This window comes from Opisthocomus hoazin, chromosome 28 (genome assembly GCF_030867145.1).
Source record: "Opisthocomus hoazin isolate bOpiHoa1 chromosome 28, bOpiHoa1.hap1, whole genome shotgun sequence".
In the NCBI taxonomy this organism is placed as follows: domain Eukaryota; kingdom Metazoa; phylum Chordata; class Aves; order Opisthocomiformes; family Opisthocomidae; genus Opisthocomus; species Opisthocomus hoazin.
In genome coordinates this window covers 2743808-2762601 of record NC_134441.1, presented here as the reverse complement: position 1 = coordinate 2762601, position 18794 = coordinate 2743808, and the positions used below count along the sequence as shown (strand labels likewise).

Genomic DNA, 18794 nt, shown 5'->3' with positions numbered 1-18794 from the left:
CAACCACCCTGACATCAGCTGGGAAGACCATACAGCTAGGCAGGTGCAATCCAGGAGGTTCCTACAGAGCATCGATGATAACTTTCTGATGCAAGTGGTGGAGGAACCAACAAGGAAAGGCGCGCTGCTGGACCTTGTGTTAACAAACAAGGAGGGACTGGTGGAGGACGTGAAGGTTGGAGGTAGACTCGGCTGCAGTGACCATGAAATGGTCGAGTTCAGGATCCTGCGTGGAGGAAGCAGGGCGATAAGCAGGATCAAAACCCTGGACCTCAGGAGGGCTGACTTTGGCCTCTTCAAGGAGCTACTGGGAGGAATCCCGTGGGCCAGGGCTCTCGAAGGCAGGGGGGTCCATGAGTGCTGGTCGCTTTTTAAACAACACTTCTTCCATGCACAGGAGCAATGCATCCCCCTGAGAAAGAAATTTAGCAAAGGAGGAAGGAGACCTGCATGGTTAAACAAGGAGCTTCTAGCGGAGATCAGGCAGAAGAGAAAGGTGCATGGCATGTGGAAAGAGGGACAGGCCACTTGGGAAGAGTACAGAAACGTAGTGAGAGCATGCAGGGATGCGACGAGGAAGGCCAAGGCTCACCTGGAATTGAAGCTGGCAAGGGATGTCAAAAACAACAAGAAGGGCTTCTTCAACTACATCAGCAGCAAAAGGAAGGCTAGGGACAATGTGGGGCCGCTGCTGAATGAGGCGGGTGTCCTGGTGACGGAGGATGCGGAGAAGGCAGAACTAATGAATGCCTTCTTTGCTTCAGTCTTCAGTGCTAAGACTGGCCCTCAGGAATCCCAGGCCCCGGAGGTAAGAGAGGAAGCCTACAGAGAGGACGACTTTCCCTTGGTCGAGGAGGACTGTGTGAGGGATCGCTTAAGCGATCTGGATGCCCACAAATCCATGGGCCCCGATGGAATGCACCCACGAGTGCTGAGGGAGCTGGCGGATGTCATTGCTGAGCCACTCTCCATCATCTTTGAGAGGTCCTGGAGGACAGGAGAGGTGCCCGAGGACTGGAGAAAGGCCAATGTCACTCCAATCTTCAAAAAGGGCAAAAAGGAGGACCCAGGGAACTACAGGCCGGTCAGCCTCACCTCCATCCCGGGAAAGGTGATGGAGCAGCTTATCCTGGAGGCCATCATGAAGCAAGTGGAAGAAAAGAAGGTTATCAGGAGTAGTCAGCATGGATTCACCAAGGGGAAATCATGCCTGACCAATCTGATAGCTTTCTACGATGACATGACTGGCTGGGTAGACGAAGGGAGAGCTGTGGATGTTATCTACCTTGACTTCAGCAAGGCTTTCGACACAGTCTCCCATGATATCCTCCTGGGGAAGCTGAGGAAGTGTGGGCTGGATGAGTGGTCAGTGAAGTGGATAGAGAACTGGCTGAATGGCAGAACTCAGAGGGTTGTCATCAGCGGAGCTGAGTCTAGTTGGAGGCTGGTGACAAGTGGTGTCCCTCAGGGGTCAGTACTGGGCCCAGTCTTGTTTAACTTCTTCATCAACGACCTGGATGAAGAGTTAGAATGTACCCTCAGCAAGTTTGCTGACGACACCAAACTGGGAGGTGTGGTAGACACACCGGAAGGCTGTGCTGCCATTCAGCGTGACCTGGATAGGCTGGAGAGCTGGGCAGAGAGGAACCTGATGAGGTTCAACAAGGGCAAGTGCAGGGTCCTGCACCTGGGGAGGAACAACCTCATGCACCAGTACAGGCTTGGGGTGGACCTGCTGGAGAGCAGCTCTGCGGAGAGGGACCTGGGTGTCCTGGTGGACGACAGGTTAACTATGAGCCAGCAGTGTGCCCTGGCTGCCAAGAAGGCCAATGGGATCCTGGGGTGCATCAAGAAGAGTGTGGCCAGCAGGACAAGGGAGGTTCTCCTTCCCCTCTACACTGCCCTGGTGAGGCCTCATCTGGAGTACTGTGTCCAGTTCTGGGCTCCCCAGTTCAAGAAGGATGAAGAGCTACTGGAGAGAGTCCAGCGGAGGGCTACAAGGATGGTGAGGGGACTGGAGCATCTCCCCTACGAAGTGAGGTTGAGGGAACTGGGCTTGTTCAGCCTGAAGAAGAGAAGGCTGCGAGGGGACCTTATAAATGCCTACAAATATCTGAAGGGTGGGTGTCAGGAGGATGGGGCCAAGCTCTTTTCAGTGGTGCCCAGTGACAGGACAAGGGGCAATGGGCACAAACTGAGGCACAGGAAGTTCCGTCTGAACATGAGGAGGAACTTCTTCCCTCTGAGGGTGACGGAGCACTGGAACAGGCTGCCCAGGGAGGTTGTGGAGTCTCCTTCTCTGGAGATATTCAAGACCCGCCTGGACAAGGTCCTGTGCAGCCTGCTGTAGGTGACCCTGCTTCGGCGGGGGGGTTGGACTAGATGACCCACAGAGGTCCCTTCCAACCCCTACTATTCTGTGATTCTGTGATTCTGATTCTATTGTGACAGTTTTAGTCATTGAACTTCCACTGTAAGACTAAAAAAAAATAAAAATTAATGGGCCATGAATAACTCACAGTTTAAAAAAAAAAAAAAAAATTTTGTTTAGTTATCAGTCAGCCCTCTAAAAAGCACATTTCAGCTGCTATTATTCCAAGCAGCTGCTAATAGCATCTGAGACCTCGTTCATCTCCAAGCAAAATTAGCAATGGCATAAACATGCTGCGGAGCATGACTGTTTTTGAGTGAACATGAGTGGAACTGCAAAGCCAGCAAGAAGCTGCAGCAACTGCATGCAGTCGAAAAGCTTCACTGGAGAGGCAAGGAAGCGCTGAATCACATCGACAGGAGAGAAGAGAAAAATCCAAACTAGTTGAGCAGAGAGCAGGTTGTAGGTGGAGGTGGGGAGGAAGGAAAAAGCAAGATGAAGCTGGCCAGGGCTGGGACTGGTTTTTAACTGGACTTCGTTGCAAGGGCCAGTCAGACCGGGCTTAGAAGAGACCTTAAGTGCTATGGTAACAGCAAACTCCATTTGGGAAGCAATTATGCAAGGATCCAAAGGGAGCTCATGGCAACAGACAAGTTAGACATTTAGGAATTTTGATTACTATGGTAGCACCCAGACATCCCTAGTGAGCAAAGCAGCACAAAAACACAAGATAAACCCCAATACATGCATTCTAGGAAAAGCTCAAGCTTACAGCTAACATGCTACTACGAGAGCTTCACAACGGTGTATGGAGGTTTATGTCAAACAAGTTTCTTCTGTTTAAACCCAGGAATCCAGATTTCAACCTTTGCAGGTCTGCCATATAACTACAGGTATACTTGAGCCACAGAAGTGCCATCTCACTGAGTAACAGGAAAACACAACTGAAGGGCTATATAATATTTCTCTAGAAGAGGATATGCTAATCGAACCCTGAAGACAGCAATGAACTTTTCAACTCCTCAGTGCATGCCAAGCACGGAGAGAGCTATCTACTATCCCACCAGGCAGCTCTCAGGAAATTCAAACCACTAGGTACAGTCAGGAGCACACAGTATCCATCATTCAGCACAGAGAAAAATAATAAATAAATAAATAAATTGGCCCTACATGAAGCAGGGCTTTGAGTTTTTCCACAAATACACAGGTCAGGAAGGAGAGGGATACGAATAGGCACATGCCTGTCTGTTCATTTGTCAGACGTCCAGAAACGGGAAAGGCTTGCAGCGGTCCAGAACGTGACGTCTTGTGACTGTTACTCACAAGCCCCGTAGTTATTAGGGATTTAATTCCTCAGCTCAAACGAACTTACATAACTGCTTGAGAATCCCAGCTTACATACAATGTACAATATATGCATTTCTAGCCTGCGCGGTAGCAGAAGTAGTTTCAAAGGTACGACATAAGCGCTTCTTCTGTTGTCAAGTTTAAAGCAAAAGGTAGAAAACCACTATCTGCCTCACTCCAAAAATAGCATCATTTTAATTTTAAAAAAATCCAATACATGTTTAATCCTGTCACATGTTCTGTTGAATGCTGTGCAAGGTTGAGTTTGTGCGCTTCCTGCGGTCTCTGAATAACATCAGATCGTTAGAAGATACTGTATGTTAATTATCACGTCATGATCAGCTGTAAGATTACAGCTGCTCGCACCTAGCGCTGTGTCTTTCTGAGGAGGTCTCTTAAGGCAGCACACAAGCACATTTTGGTACCGAACGTAAATGTTGAGCCTCAGCAGGCACAGGCAAGGGCAGTCAGGCATCTCCCAGGAGTACGGGCAGTCTTTGTTCTGTGTTTGCATTATGTGACACAGGGCCCTAGTCCATGAGAAAAGTTCCTCGATACTATGGTGACATGAATATTAATGACACTGTGGTTAAAACACCAGACAAGGACTCACATTTGCATTTAACACAAGGCTTCATCACTGCTTTCTTATATAGCCCTTATCAAATCGCTACATCTTCATGGGTTTGTTTCTCATTTGTAAAATAATTTGATAAGCCTTCCTTCCACCATCTGTTTGTCTACTTTGCACGGAGGGGAGGAAGAACAACCACGCACAGAACCACAAGTTGTATCACACCTAGTACAGAGGGGTCTTTATGTGCCCTGAAGAGCAGAGACAGCGTAACAGCTCACAGCACAACAGTTCAAACTGCAAGTGGTAATCAGGTATAGAAACAGAAGGGTAAATTCCTATTCACCTGTCCAAGTACATCTTCTAACTCAAAAGCAACAGGTACAGGCCAAAGAAAGGCTCCGACTTCCAGCAGAGTTGTTCTCTCCAGAATCACGCACTGAAGGCGCCCCAAAACAGAGTCCAACCTAAGTCTGTACTGCCCCTTCCCTTTCCCTCGGCAACACTGTCCCTCCTTCACCCTCTGCCACCCCACAATTCACACATCAATGCTCTGCAGTGCATTTTTTTATTTTCTCACGAACAAAACCAATAAAAAAAAAGAACATAAGAACCAGCAGGATCTTACCAGCTAAAAACTGAGGCCAGCTTCTCGTGTCATGTTACATTCACTGACTTGTGAAAGGGCTGTAATGAATATGCAGCTGCCAAAGAGCTTAAGTCTGAGTACACTCAAGTTCACAAGCAGCGCTTGCCGAAATTCCCAGGGAACAGTCAGTGCACATCAGCTAGCGGCCGCATCACCTGCTCCCCAACGTGGTTACCAGCATCCTGCGGACACTGCCTGCACTGCAAGGGGGAACTAAGGCACAGAGGGGTTGGGTGAGTTTAGCAGGTACCTCTCAAGTGTGTACATTGCCTGACGGGACATTTGCAGAACCTCTAGTCAAAGCAACAGGCATCCTACAAAGAGAGAACCTTTCCATCCCAGCCACTGAGCCATCCTTACTGATCTCCCGCCCTTGCCCTAACTCCCTCCCCAAAGAGCCACGGTACTGCATCTTCCCTCCAGCCAACATCTCCTGCCTATCTGTGCCGAATCCCAGAGAGCTGGCTATTCCTTGCTATTCATCTACCCCCTGCACACCACGCATAGGGCTGCCTATTCCTTGTTGTTCATCTACTCCCTGCACGCCACACATAGGGCTGCCTAACGAGAGGTGCTACAATATCCGGCTAAAAAAGAACAGCAGGGATGTCAGCACATGAGTATACGCATGCACACACGTACTTCCACACATCCTTCTCCTACCTTAACAGGATATTTTAAGAATTTCACCATATCTTTCATGCTACCAACCATTTACATATCCTCTGGTACTAGGCACTTCCCACCAAAGGTCATGAAGAGAGGTATTCGACCAGAGCCCAAGGGTCAACAGCAGCCACAAATACCTTCACGCAAACACACTGCAGCCATACGGCAGGGATTTCCTATCGATCCGGCTCACTCCTCTGAAGCAGCAGCTAAACGCTGGAGAGAAGGTCTTTACTTCTGAAGCACTTCACAAGTCAGAAGCATTTAATCCTTCCTCTGAGGCGTATGACAGGTAACTAAAGTATCACTGATTTCGCAGGTAGGTTGTGCAGAGAAAATACACACAAAGCAATAGGTCTGCTCTTCTGCGCTCCTCTCACATCCGCACTGATTATTAGTGCTCGTTTCAAGTATTTTAAAACACTTTGAAAGTCTTAAGTTCTGTATCACCCTCACTCCCACAACATCTGAATAGCTTCCACGCACAAGCCAGGACAGCAGTAAAGTCACAAAAACAGGCATACCGCTTCACACCAAGGGTTCATCTTGCTTGCTATGGTGCTTTGAACAGAAACCGACGTTCAGGGAAAGCCCACATGAACCAGGCCACATGACGCGCCTCACAGAGCTTTCTGCACTTTAATAAGAGACAAACTCCGAGTTTATTTTACTGCTGCCATGAGAGTTGTGCAGCAAAAGCACATGTCAACCTTGCAAGCATCATTTAGCTTACAGAAGGAGATACAAGCTAAGATTTCATCTGACTAACAGCTGTGTGTTTAGGTAGCTTCAGAAGACCATGTATTTCACTCTCACACCCTGGAGAACAGCATGCCAGATTGCTTTTTCAAGTTCACATAGGCACATTTTGCAGTCACCTCTCTAGCACAGTCCTGTGAACACCAAACTGGATGTAAAGCCAGCCTGTTCCTAACAGCAAATGAATGAAGACCCAATCTACCTGTCCTCATCACAGTACCAGCCTCCAGCTCGACTGCATACATGCACACAAAGTCTCTGCTTGGAGAACTCAGCTGCTGATGGCTTTTTTTATTTTTAATCTGTGAGATCACCCGTCACCGGTATGTAATTTGTTTCTGCAAAATCATAAAGCAAACCAGATGCTACGAGCATCTTGTTCCAAAAAAGTCTTTAATCCAATCCGGTGATACATGGCCCGGGGTCCTAATGTCAGCATAGGTTCTGCCACGGAGCAAGCGTAAATTTATGCCCAAATCACATGTGTGCCAAGAGCACACCCATTTAAAACACAGAGACAGTATTTGAGAGAAAACACAGACTGCAATTAAAGCACTCAATCTGGAGGGCCAGAGATCAGTTCCTGACTTGGCCACACATACTCTGCATTGCTTCACCTTCACATCTCGGTACGTTACTTCCCAGCAGTCCTGAGAGGAAAGGAAGGACATTTTCATGGACTGTGCCAGGGCTCTGATACTCTGGCAAGAGAGCTCCTCACGTTAGAGGAGCGGCAGCAGCTCTCCTCTGCTTTCATTCCACTGCATCATACTGTGGGTAGCTAACGATAACCTTCATTTCATTTAGCGGCAATTTGTGGACCTTCCAGAGAAAAGGAAAGTTTCCATAATGACAAAAAGCCACAAACGAGAAAGAATTACCTCGCAACTGCGTTTCACTTAAGCCTTTCCAAATCTTTCCCTTGTGCTTGTAAATCACCATCAGTATTGTTCCTACATTCAAAAAAGTACAGCAGCAGCTATCTGATTTAAGGAGGTATGTTTCCAATGCGATACCACCACAAGGACATCCTGCACTTCCCTCCATCCAAGAAAGCAGGCACCCTTTCCTGGGAAACTTATTTATTCAGTTACCTCTCTTTATCAAAAGAGAAATCCTCCATAAACCGAGTTTGCTTATGGCATGTTTCTCCTCAGAGACTTCCTGTCTCCTTCCACACGTGAAACACAAGTAAACACTTGGTACAAATGAAGGCCAACTGCTGTGACTTTCCAGAAGAGCAGCAGCAAGTCCTGCAGCTGGCAAGCTGCTGTTCCAACGGGCACAGCCACAGTCTGTCCAAATCACTACTTTCACTCAAAAGAGCCACCTTCAAAGGAAGCTGCTTCCAGTCACAAAGCAAGTGTGCAGCACCTAGTCAGTTCTGACCCCTTATTAGCCATGATTAACGCAGGTGGGTGAGCTTGGAAGGCAGCAAGTGCTAAACCCAGAGTGGATTCCAGCTTGTCTTCAGCACATTTGTAACTTACCACCTGCTCTCCTCAACTGCTGACAGGCTCCGGTACAAAGGGGAGAAAGCCCACGACAATAAAAACATTGTGGCAGTACACGTTCTCCTCTGATCCAAACTGTCATTGCTGGTGTAGCAACCAGAGGTCAGCAACTGTTCGTATGTAACTACCAGAACACTTCTGCAAGACCTGAATTGGCTAGTAAACCCTGTATTTGCCCCAGCCAGAATATCAAAACTAAGCTTTCTTATACTAAGTAACTGACAACTTCATAAGGCTGTTGCAGGACTGCCTGAATTAGAAACTATTTTATTTTAGCTTGGAAGGCGCTTTCTGGGATGATGACTGCAGAAAACTCATCCCCCCGTGACGGCACTGGCCTAACACCGCTATTAAATATGCTTTTGCTGTTACGCAAGAACTTCGCCACCCCCGTGTACAATCCTAGACCCAGTCTCTGACGTGTTGCATAAAGCTTACAAGTGAGGCTACATGATGCGAGTCTCTGGGCTACACAACTTCTTACACAGTTAAATCCACTAACACCTTTTCCTTCCTGATCACATGTAGGGACATGGCACACGCTCTGCTCCAGCAAAATCTGCGCTGCTAAAACCACCAAAGCACTTGAGATACCTCAACATTTACCCGATAACCCACTTGGGCTTCTTCACCAGTTTGCCTGGCTTGTACACTCAGAAAACCAGACCACTAAAGCACAGAGGAAGCAGCATCCTACCTAGCAGTGCAGAGCGCAGCGTACACCCCCTGCCTCACAAGGTACACAGGGAAAAAAAATTAAAATCACATGTCCCATTCCAAGAGGAGAAATAGTTTAATTCCTAATCCAAATGTCACTGGTCAGCTGACTAGCAGCTGACACTTGGCAGAAGCTAGAAGGCAGTAATTGACAAAATACACCTCAAAGTGATGTCTTGAACCAGGCTGAGGATCATGCAAATCTGCAAAATTTACCTTGGATGGCATTTGTTTTAAAGCAAAGTTATTTCAGAAGCAGCTCACGTGTAATTTCAGTGACTTCAGGTTACGGTGCTGCGTGCTCCAGGGAAAGGGAGCACTGGGGGTGACCCAGGCAGGGGTCAGCAGAAGTCCTCTGCAATTACCCTAACCACATGCTGAGGCAGCTCAGGGGGCCACCTTCCCCCATGGGGCACAGGTTGTGCATTCACAGCCTTACCAAGCTCTTCCCGCGCGCGTTGGACTGCGGGTCTGCTAAAGAAAGCCATGATGAAACCTTTTTACAATGTCTGGTTTTTCAAAATGGAGTAAAAAAATATAGCAGGCAAATTTAAGCTGATATTGCATTGGTTTATGATGTCCACCATTAAATGCTTTGAAATCTGTATTACCCAGCAGCACACACAGAGGCATGTATCTGAAAAAAAAACTCAGTGAAATATCTAACAATTATTAAACCGGAATCCCCTAACTTACACATTTAAAGGGAAAAGACTACAAGTAACACCTTCAGAAAAATACTACTAGTTGGAAGAGTGACTTTTCACAGACCTGAAGAAATGCAGCCTGTATTCTTTTGCCAGAAGCAGACCAAGACAAACGAAATCTTAGCTCAAATGCACACTCCATCCGTGCTTACACACATTCAGCACTCTCTTACAATCTTGCAGGTACACAGAGTGACACAGAACACAGCCCCCTGAAATCCAGACGCTGGGGCAATTCTCACCTCGCTTGTTTTAGCTCAAAGGGGTGCATGTGGCTCGTGGTACTCTGCCACACGCGCACACCCCACAAACTCCTTAGCAAACTCCTGATTTCTGGCAACATCCTTCTAAATGTTTCTACTGCTCCGGTCCTCATCACAGAGACACCATTCTCCTTACAGCTCCAGTGTGGGGTTTCAGGGTGGGTTGTTGGGGTTTCCCCACACACACACAAGTAGAAACAAAAAGCAGCATCCAATTTGATCATACTGCTTTGGTTTCTTTCCATAAACAAAACGGTAAGGTAGTGGCTAAGATAGTAGCCCAACTCACCCACACGCACAAATGCCTCCTGGACATTCACCTTAGCTCCCTTGAAACACCAGTTAAAGTCATACTGGAGCACTACGCTGCTGCCACCACCTTTAACCCTGGCCTTGCAGAACTCCAAGGCCAGCAGCGCTGACCTCCCACAGCTGTTAATTCTCACACAAACTTCGAGGGGAATTTTCCAAGAGGTTATTCATGCTATGACATGGATTACAGCAAGGCAACTACAAAGACTCAACCAAGAATCACCTATTGCAATACACTGTTTGTAAAAAAACCACCGATTCACCGGTATTATAATACCACAGACAAACAACCATTCAAGTTCCTTCCATATTATTCCCATCTACTTCCTTCCAAAAGGAAGGAATGCTCCTCCCCGCCCAAGAAAGCAAGTATCCAGACACAACTATTTTTAAGGGGGTGGGGGCTGTACCTAACCGCAGCAGATATTTTGGGGGATCTACGCAAGAGACTGCGAGCACGTGGAGACATCTGCCATCTGGCACGCTTCACAGTGCCTGCATTAAGGACTCCCACCCTGGGCCAGGGAGCAGTCATCTTCAGTAGGGTTGCTCAGCAGAATTGAGGGCGACCAGCCACAGCTCTGACAGATAAAGGTAAATCCCAGCACTTCAGTTCCAAAAGCTCTGGTTCAACCAGTTCCTCAGCCTCACAGCTCGAGTCTCCCCCACACCACCCATCATCATTTCACAGAGACTCTTTCTTTTAAGCCACTTGTACACCTCATTTACTTTCTAGGCTTCACATGCTGCACCAAAACACAGGCCTTTCCTCTCCCTTCTAAAGCAACGGGCATGAGAGATGTTTCTTTCCCGGACAGGATACTCCTCCAAAGTGCTTCCCAAGGGACTTTTCCTTTTAGCTGAAATAGCCAGGACTTTCACAAGTTGCCTTTTCAACTCTGCTGAACCACCAAAATTCACTGCAGATACAAAAAAGTTTTTCCAGCCGAGGAATCAGACGTCAGTAGTGCAGGGACCAGGTTGCCAGAGAACTCCCTAGGTCTCCAGCTGAGTCAGTGAAAAAATGCTGTTTACCAGCACTTGGGAAGCACACGCAGCTACACCAAAAGGCCAGAAGTACACAAAGCTGCAGCACTTCTGACCCGCGCCGACTCCCCAGATGACCTACATTTCCTATAAAGGAAATGACATTTTTACCCCTCTGTTCCCATCAAAAGGTGACAACCTGCAAACCCACAGGCCACCTTGCTCCTGTCCCCTTGGAGGCTTCACTCACCACGCGGAGGGATTCTGGACTGCCCGCAACAGGAGCCTAACTGCGAGGAAAATAACCTGCCTGGCGCATTTACCCAAAAGAACTTCCTTGCCTTACAGCGTGGGCAGGAAGAGAACATAGCACCTATTTCACAGGCCTGCCACTCCTCACTTGCCCTGTGCATGCAGACCTAAGGGTTGTAGTCAAGCTCCATCCCAGAGGCCAGCCAAGAATCCAGCAGCCATAGGAGAAGCCCTCACAAGCAGCAGTTCCTCCAGGACAGTGAGGTACGGAGGGGAGAGACTTCTCCCACACAGTCTGTGCTACCACCTCACACCTTTGGTGGCCGTAGCTCAGGCCTGCCGAGCAGGCGAGAGCCCAGTGACACACAGGCTCACTTCCCAGTGCTGTCAGCAGCAGGGCAGAACCTGCCAACAGATTATTCATCAGCAAAAAAAGCCTCAGTTTTCCCCTGTCACCAGGATGAGGCAAGCCTGCATTAAAAAAAAGACTTGTGACAGCTTCTCAGGTTTAGCTCACATAGTTCCTAAGCTCCTAGGGCCGAAAGGGACTCGGAAATATCAGCCAAGGCAAACCTATATTGCAGATTTCAAGTCAAGAGAAAAATCACTACAGTTACTAGCTGAAGGACTGGTTTTGGTGCTCCTCTCAGCTCATCATGCAGCAGAACACATCAGAAACCACACCTGAAAGATGGTCGCAGATCTGTTTTCTTGTATACTGTGGTGACTTTTCACAAACCTGAATGCACACAGTGTACACAGAGTCCCTTTTCCATTCTCGGGTTCCTTGTGTAAAAGCCAACACAGGTCTCCCACTCAGCTTTCATAAAGCAGCTACCCTCTCCTTCGCAATTACAAGATCAAAACAAAACACTGTTTTGACTGAAACGGCAAGGGATGCTGCACAGGAGACAGACCAGGAGCAGGTCTAAGGAGGCCAACGTCTCTCTGAAGGTCGAGGCTAAGGGTACCAGCCAGAGCCATTCATAAGGTTCCTCATAGCCCAAACAAATGAAATGTAAAATGATGGTTAAAGCAGCAGTGCTGGTTACAATTAAAAAAATACCACCAGCAGCTTGCGGCACTGCAAGGACTGCACACCTAAAGAGTTTTATAATCCCTACCGTTCATTTCTAGTTCTTTAATTATTTGGAAAAAAAATGCAACTGGGATTACTGCTTCCCCTGCAGAAACCCCACACAAACAGAAATCCCTCATTCCAGATCAGAGCTAGCTCTACTCAGCCTGCCTATGTGCATGACATATCTACCAGGAATTGACTCCAGTGTTTTATTTCTCTCTGCTTAATGTAGGAAAGGAGGTAACCGCCTGAGAAAAGTTAAGAGTGAAGGCCACCGCTTGCTTTATTTATAGCGCCCTGATCTGCACCAAAACATTTAGCAATTTTAGACTTGTTTTTGTTTTTAAAACACTCCCAGTTCAGAGAGGGTGAGAAACAATTAACTTCTGAAATGCCCTCAATTGCTAAAGCATTTGAAAAAAAAAAAAAAAACAAGTCAAACCCTGCAAACCCACACTGGGAAGACCAGAAATGTCAGCCTGCAGATGCCACCAGACTGCAAACCTGCCAAGGACAATGAAATATCAGAAGAGCCAGGGACAGACGGGGAGGCGGGGGGCCACGGGGAAGGCCAAAGCCTCCCCTCCCCAGCTTCGTGAGGGAAATGAAGCCAAGGCAGAGCGCTCCGCAAAGAGGCACTGGGGTCTTACCTTCCGCCAGCACCTCGTCCACCGTGACCTGGTACCGGCCGACGCTGAACACCCTGCCGATGTACCCGCTGCCCGGGCCCCCGCTGCCTCCGCCACCGCCGCTGGTGCCCGACCCGGGGCCAGAGCCACCCTGCTCCCGACGAGAGTCGAAAAACTTCTTCATTTCTCAGGAGGTAGCAGCTGCCTGGTCGCGGGGGCGATGCTGCTTTGCAGGTCCCAAACCCCCTTCCTTGTTGTTCCTCACGCCGGTGAGGGGGGACCCGGGGCCGAGCGGAGCAGGCGCGCTGTCCTCCGGGGGATTCACACCTGCAAAACCACGGGGGGGGGGAAGGCGGTTATCCCCGCAGCACGGCCCGGCCCAGGCCGCCGCAGCCCCCTGAGGGGAGCCCCGACTGATAGGGCCCCCCGCCCGGTACCTCTCTGCGGGCGGGGGTTGCCTCCATTCACCCCGCGTCGGAGCCCGCGACCGGCCTGCCGCAGCCCCACCGGCAGCCCGCGGCGGGTCACGGCGGGGGGCGCCTGCCGGCAGGGCCCGGGGCCCGCATCGCTGCCTGGCGGAGCTCCCGACGGCTACCGAGCCCGTCAGGGACCGACCCCGCCGCCGCCGCCCCCCCGCGCCGGCCCCATCCGACCAGGAAATGGGCCGTCACAGGAAGTCCCGGCTACCGGCGGGAGCGCCGCCCCCGCGCCTCCGCCAGCCCGGAGGGCTCGGCCCGGCCCCGCCGCCTCACGATGTGTCCCCGCTCCCCTCACACCGACACGGCCACCCGGGAGCGCGCCTGCCACCCCCCGCCCCACAGCGCGGCCGAGGGGCGAATGCCCTTTGGCGGCGCTGGGGGGGGGGGGGGGGGGGGGCGCTGACGGAATGGCGGCAGCTGCCCCGCCGCGCGGCACCCTGGGAGTGGTAGTTCTCAGATACCCATTGGGGGGGCGGCGCCGCAGCGGGGAACTACAACTCCCGGCATGCAGCGCGGCTCCACCACGGCGGGGCGGGGGCGACGTTTTGGCGGGGCCGTGAGGTGAGACCGCGCTGCGGGGGCTTCGCCTCAGCGCGGCCGGCGGGAGTGGGGTCCGCGATGCGTTGAGGAGAACGGAGGGTTCGCGGGGGCCTCGCCGGAGGGATGGCCGCAGAAATCCTGTCAGCGAGGAGCCGTGGCCCGCTCTGGCACCTCGCCACATCTGTTTACATTTATTTTCAAAATAGCACACTTAAACTCAATGTTTTTGCTTCATAATACCACCCCCACCCCCCCCGCTGTGACATCTTGGGCTTGACCTGAAGCACGAGGCTTGTCTTCACCCAGGCCCTGCCAGCACCTGGTTCGAGAGCCTCAAATAAAACTAAAACGAGAGATACCCCCAGCCCTCAAAACTCACTGAGTGCTTTAAACCTAGCAGCTGGGTTTGTAAAGCCTGCACCTCGGATTTATTGTTCAATTACGCCTTTATGCTCCCTCCCTGCTCATACAGGGAGATCATGGCTCACCCGAAGAGCCCAAAGCCCTTGGGTCAGGCGTCAGAGAAGTTTAGCTTGGCTCAAACCTCACAAAATTTCCTCTAAATACCCTTTGGGGTTTTTTTCCAGCCTTTTTTTCCTCAGAAACCAGGACATTTTTTCCAGCCTGTGGCATCCACAGCTGCCAGCTCCTTTCCACATGCGCTAACGGGGAAGGCCAGAGCTGGGGTTTCAAACAGCAGAAGGAAACATTAAAATGGCAAAAATTGGTTTTCCCAGCCTGCGACCCAGCATACAGAGCCCCGGGGAGCACGTGGCTGCCAGAGGAACAGCTCCACGACAGCACCGCTCTCCTTCCGCCCCTCTGATGGGTCAGAAGAGGAAACCTGAGCACGCTCGCTTTTCCCCGATGACTATTATTTCCTGTATTACGGCAATAACTACAGCCATCCTGCCGACCGGCTCCTGTCCCATGTGGGTAGGCTACGCGGGCCCTGGTTGCTGCGGGATGGCAAAAAGATTTACCCTTTGCACAGCCCTTTCTCTTCTCCCTGCATCGCTTTTGGGCACAGGCTTCCAGCAATGCCAACAAGCCTGGATCAGTGTGTCGTTAACAGACCTAATTGTCATACTTCTGTCCCCCCCCGGTGTTTGAAGACTTTTAAGATGCCTACGGCTCTCAGAATGAGCAAGTAAAATTACTGGTGATGATATTTAGCATGTCAGATACACAGATCTAAAAGTACAGTCGCCTTTCTGCTGAGCCGCTGTGCCTCTTCGTTACAGTGAATGCTACACCTCTTCCATCCTCCTTGTTCTCAGCAGGTCTTGGAGGTAAGGGTCAGATCGACAAGCCCACCCTGCAGACCTCAAAAGTCCTCCCTGACCACCGGCGTTCTCCCATAGTTTGTAGGGTGCTGCAGAGTGGCTCCTATCTGCACCTCATCTCCAAGCACCATGTACAAGACACCTGTTTTGGTTTCCTGGCATGCGGAGGAGAATGGAAAGTAACAGGGAGAAACCGGTGGGGCGGGATAAGGGCAGTTTAACAGAACAGCAGAGGGAAACAGGAACAACAACGGTACAAATAAGGAGAAAACACAACAACGAACCGTACGACCCAGACAGCCGCTCTCCTGAACAGGACCGGCGCCGCACTCCCCCTGAGCCGCGAGTGAGCTCCCACCGCCCCGCCCCCCCCACTGGAACCCAGCGTGACGTCACACGGTATGGAATACCGGGCTCTGTTTGGCCAGGTGGGGTCAGCCCCCACCCCCCAGCTGTGCCCCTTCCTGGAGTCCGGTGAAAATTAACCCTGTCCTGGCCAAACCCAGGACGACACCCTAAGTCCACCCAGCTGGAACTGCAACCATTTCAGCCAGTCAGCTAACACAAGCAGCTCTTTTTCATTTAACAGGCTTTAATTTTCATTAAACCTTGCTCAGCTGGGCTTTGGGGCTCTACAATGAGCTGCCAGTGGCCAATACAGAAGGTTCGCTTGCCCTTCAGATTAAACATGAACTGGGCAAAGTCTCAGTTGCCTCTATCCATTATTATATATATTTTAACTACCCTAACCTGTGAAGCACCCCCAGGCATCTATTAATACTGAGACAAAACACCCAGTGCAAGAAGAGAGTCCTAGAATCAGTGATTTCTGGGGACTCTGCAGAACTGAACAATTTCCAAGGAAATTGGGCATCTCTGTACAGTACAGGGAAATGACTCATTTCCAACTAAAGAAGATAAAGCCTACTGCCATGCAGAGAGCTTGCAGATGCACTGCTGAACACCCTAACTAGGCACCAAGAAGTACTTTTTTTTAAATGTACCTGGGAGCGCTGAGGTGTCGTGCAGATGAGCGTCAGACCCACGTACAACTCCGGGGCCCTGGTGTTCTGGCCACAGGCACACAAACTCTGTCAGTGACCATTTTGGGGAGCAAAAGCACAGCAGAAGCTGGTCCTCAGTCACAGATGCTGATCATTTTCTTTGTTCCAGACAGCACAAGGCTCAGCTGCACTGCTGCAATCCCAGTGATCTTCACACGGATCAGAGAGAACTGAGCCTGAAAGCTTTAAGGGAAAAAGCTAATCAGTGATTGCCAGCAGAGATGTGGTCTAGTACTTCTCCTGGGTTAGTCTGGAGCAACTCCATGGTGCTCACAAATTTGTCCCACTGCAGAGAGAAAGCTCTGACCACTATTGTCAATCCTAAACACCAAATTTTAGCTGTTGCAATCCCATGACACTACATTTAAAATATTCGAGTCCTGATGATGTGGTCAGCAGAGCTGTTTGCCCGCATATTGTCTCCCCAGTTCCCCTATACTGCTAAGAAAAATGCATTCAAATCCCCAGGAAGGAGCACATGAATACAGCTGCATCCCTCTTGATCAAACTTTCCAGACAGCTCAGCATTTTCTAAATAAAAACATACGTTTGGAAAGGTTTCACGCGAGTAACCTAAAAGCGAGGGCACACTGTCCTCTTCTGGACATTTCGAGAAGCGGCAACAAGGTAGAAAAGAGCCTGCAGAGCTTTCTGTGCTTGGCCATACGTAACTCCCCAGGGGCAACAAGGTAACGGTCATATTTTCCTGTATTCAGTACACAATAATTAAGTCAGTCTTCCCACCTGGTTATTTTTATCTTGATAAGCTCGTTCCCGTAACCGCACACACTTACCACGAAAATTTCTGTCAAGATTCTCACCAGCTAAAGAGTAGTAGAGCTGCTATTCTAACCATCTCTCTTTCTGCCTGTGTTTTCTGGAATTCAAGGATTTCTATTAACCATATGGTCGTGGCCCACAAACACTACCAGCCTGACCAGAAAAACCCTCACTTTTCTTTATCACCCCCAAGAAAAGGTCAACTATCATGTAGCTAATAATTTGGCTATGTTCAGAATGCCACAGAAGAGCAAAAAGATTACTCCAGAACTCACATCTGTATTTTACCTATTTAAAAACTAGAAGTTTCCATCTCTTGCATGCTCCTGTTTGCCCTTGTAAGGCATACTCTAGCAACAGCCACACTTCCTACAGCTAGAAGCCAACATCTTCCACTAATGGTAACAGCACTCATGGCCTCTATATATATAGTAGACACACATGGAAATAATTGAGCTGATTGAGCTCTTCAGGCTCATGCATGATTGATGCAGTACTATGGGTAGTCCGGATTGATACCGCGTACATCAATAGGGTTGACCACCAAGACAAAAAGAGCCACTTTTCTCGAGGAGCATGACTTTGCACCACAAATATCTGTTGCTATTTAAAGCAGGTATCTTTACATTAAGAGAAATTTGCAGATTGGTTTCTCACTGAGAAGGGATTTATCAGCTGTGTTTCAAGTGTCAGGGTCCTGAGTGCCCTCAGAGTTTCATTGCCCCGACCAGCCTCACCTGGGCCTCCAACCCAGCACCCGTTGCTCATCGACCATGACCTCTATTTAAGCGCAGGCCCAGGAGACTTACTCTTTCTTTAAGGCAATTGTAGGGTGGTCTTGGCTGTGGTTCTGTCTTTTGACTTTGCTAGGCGAGTGCTGGACTTGTGCTGTGAGTAGTACTGGTTCTCGGTGTTCCTAGCTTGGTTTCCTGTGGGGGCTGGTGAAGCTGGTTGCTGCCCCTGACTGCCTTTTGGCATGGTAGGACTGGGTCCTGTCTGCCTGCTCACCCGCGGTGCTGCCGGCATCCTTTGCTCCTGGTTTGTCTTTTCTGGTGCAGCAGTCCTGCTCGTGCTGCTTTTTAGCACTAGATATGACATATTAAGATGCTTAACGTGTTTTCCCTACTCCAAGCACTGCCTCAGCCAGTGAGTTTTTACTGTCTTTCCCTGAAGGAATGAATATATCTGTGCCTTAGAAGTCCCCCTTAGCTGGGCAGTTGTAGTTCTGCTTCCATCCCCTAGAGCTGGGCTATAGCCAAATTATAGAGCAGCTAAGTAAGACAAAGCTACACAGAGGCAGATATTAATTAAGAAGAAAAAAAAAAAGCTACTCATTTCCTCTTCAGAACTATATGTATGCTAATTGAAGTAAATATTCATTAAACCCATTAAATGAAATTTAGGTTTGATAATGCATTTCAGGCTGCCGGAAGCAATGGTGTAGCCGTTTGTAGCCTGCAGCTTTTGGGGAGAAGGGTTTAAGTTGTACCACAAATAATACATCTCTTTCACAGGGAGTTTCCCTGACTGAAGGTCTCTCCGTGGAGCTGGCAAATGCCCTAAGGCCTGAGGCTTAAATTATATCAATTAGTCTTGATAGTGGGGGGTTGTTTGAGACAAAAGTGTTAGATTTGTACAAACTGTAATGTGAATGCAATTATAGCCCATCTCTTGTCCTTAATGTAAATAGGCTATGCCATGATGAGCAGTGTAATTCCGACTGCCCTGCACCCACACTGGGTGATGTCTTCCCAGCGAGGCATGGGCACAGCTTATTGAGGCCAGGCAACCCTGGATGGTGTGAAGTCTCCTGA

The 18794-nt window shown here is 49.5% G+C and overlaps 1 protein-coding gene across 4 annotated transcripts in view; it reads right to left on the bottom strand.

Annotated features, from left to right (window-relative positions):
• AAK1 (AP2 associated kinase 1) overlaps positions 1–13690 on the bottom strand; it is an 89084-nt gene extending 75394 nt beyond the window's left edge. For all 4 annotated transcript variants that reach the window (XM_075444866.1, XM_075444863.1, XM_075444864.1 and 1 more), the window contains exons 1-2: positions 13269–13690; positions 12853–13158 (exon numbers count right to left, since the gene is read on the bottom strand). In XM_075444866.1, the coding sequence (XP_075300981.1) occupies positions 12853–13015 (163 nt within the window). In that variant the 5' untranslated portion in view covers positions 13016–13158; positions 13269–13690. The remainder of the gene's footprint in view (positions 1–12852; positions 13159–13268) is intronic.
• Positions 13691–18794: the final 5104 nt, after the last annotated feature.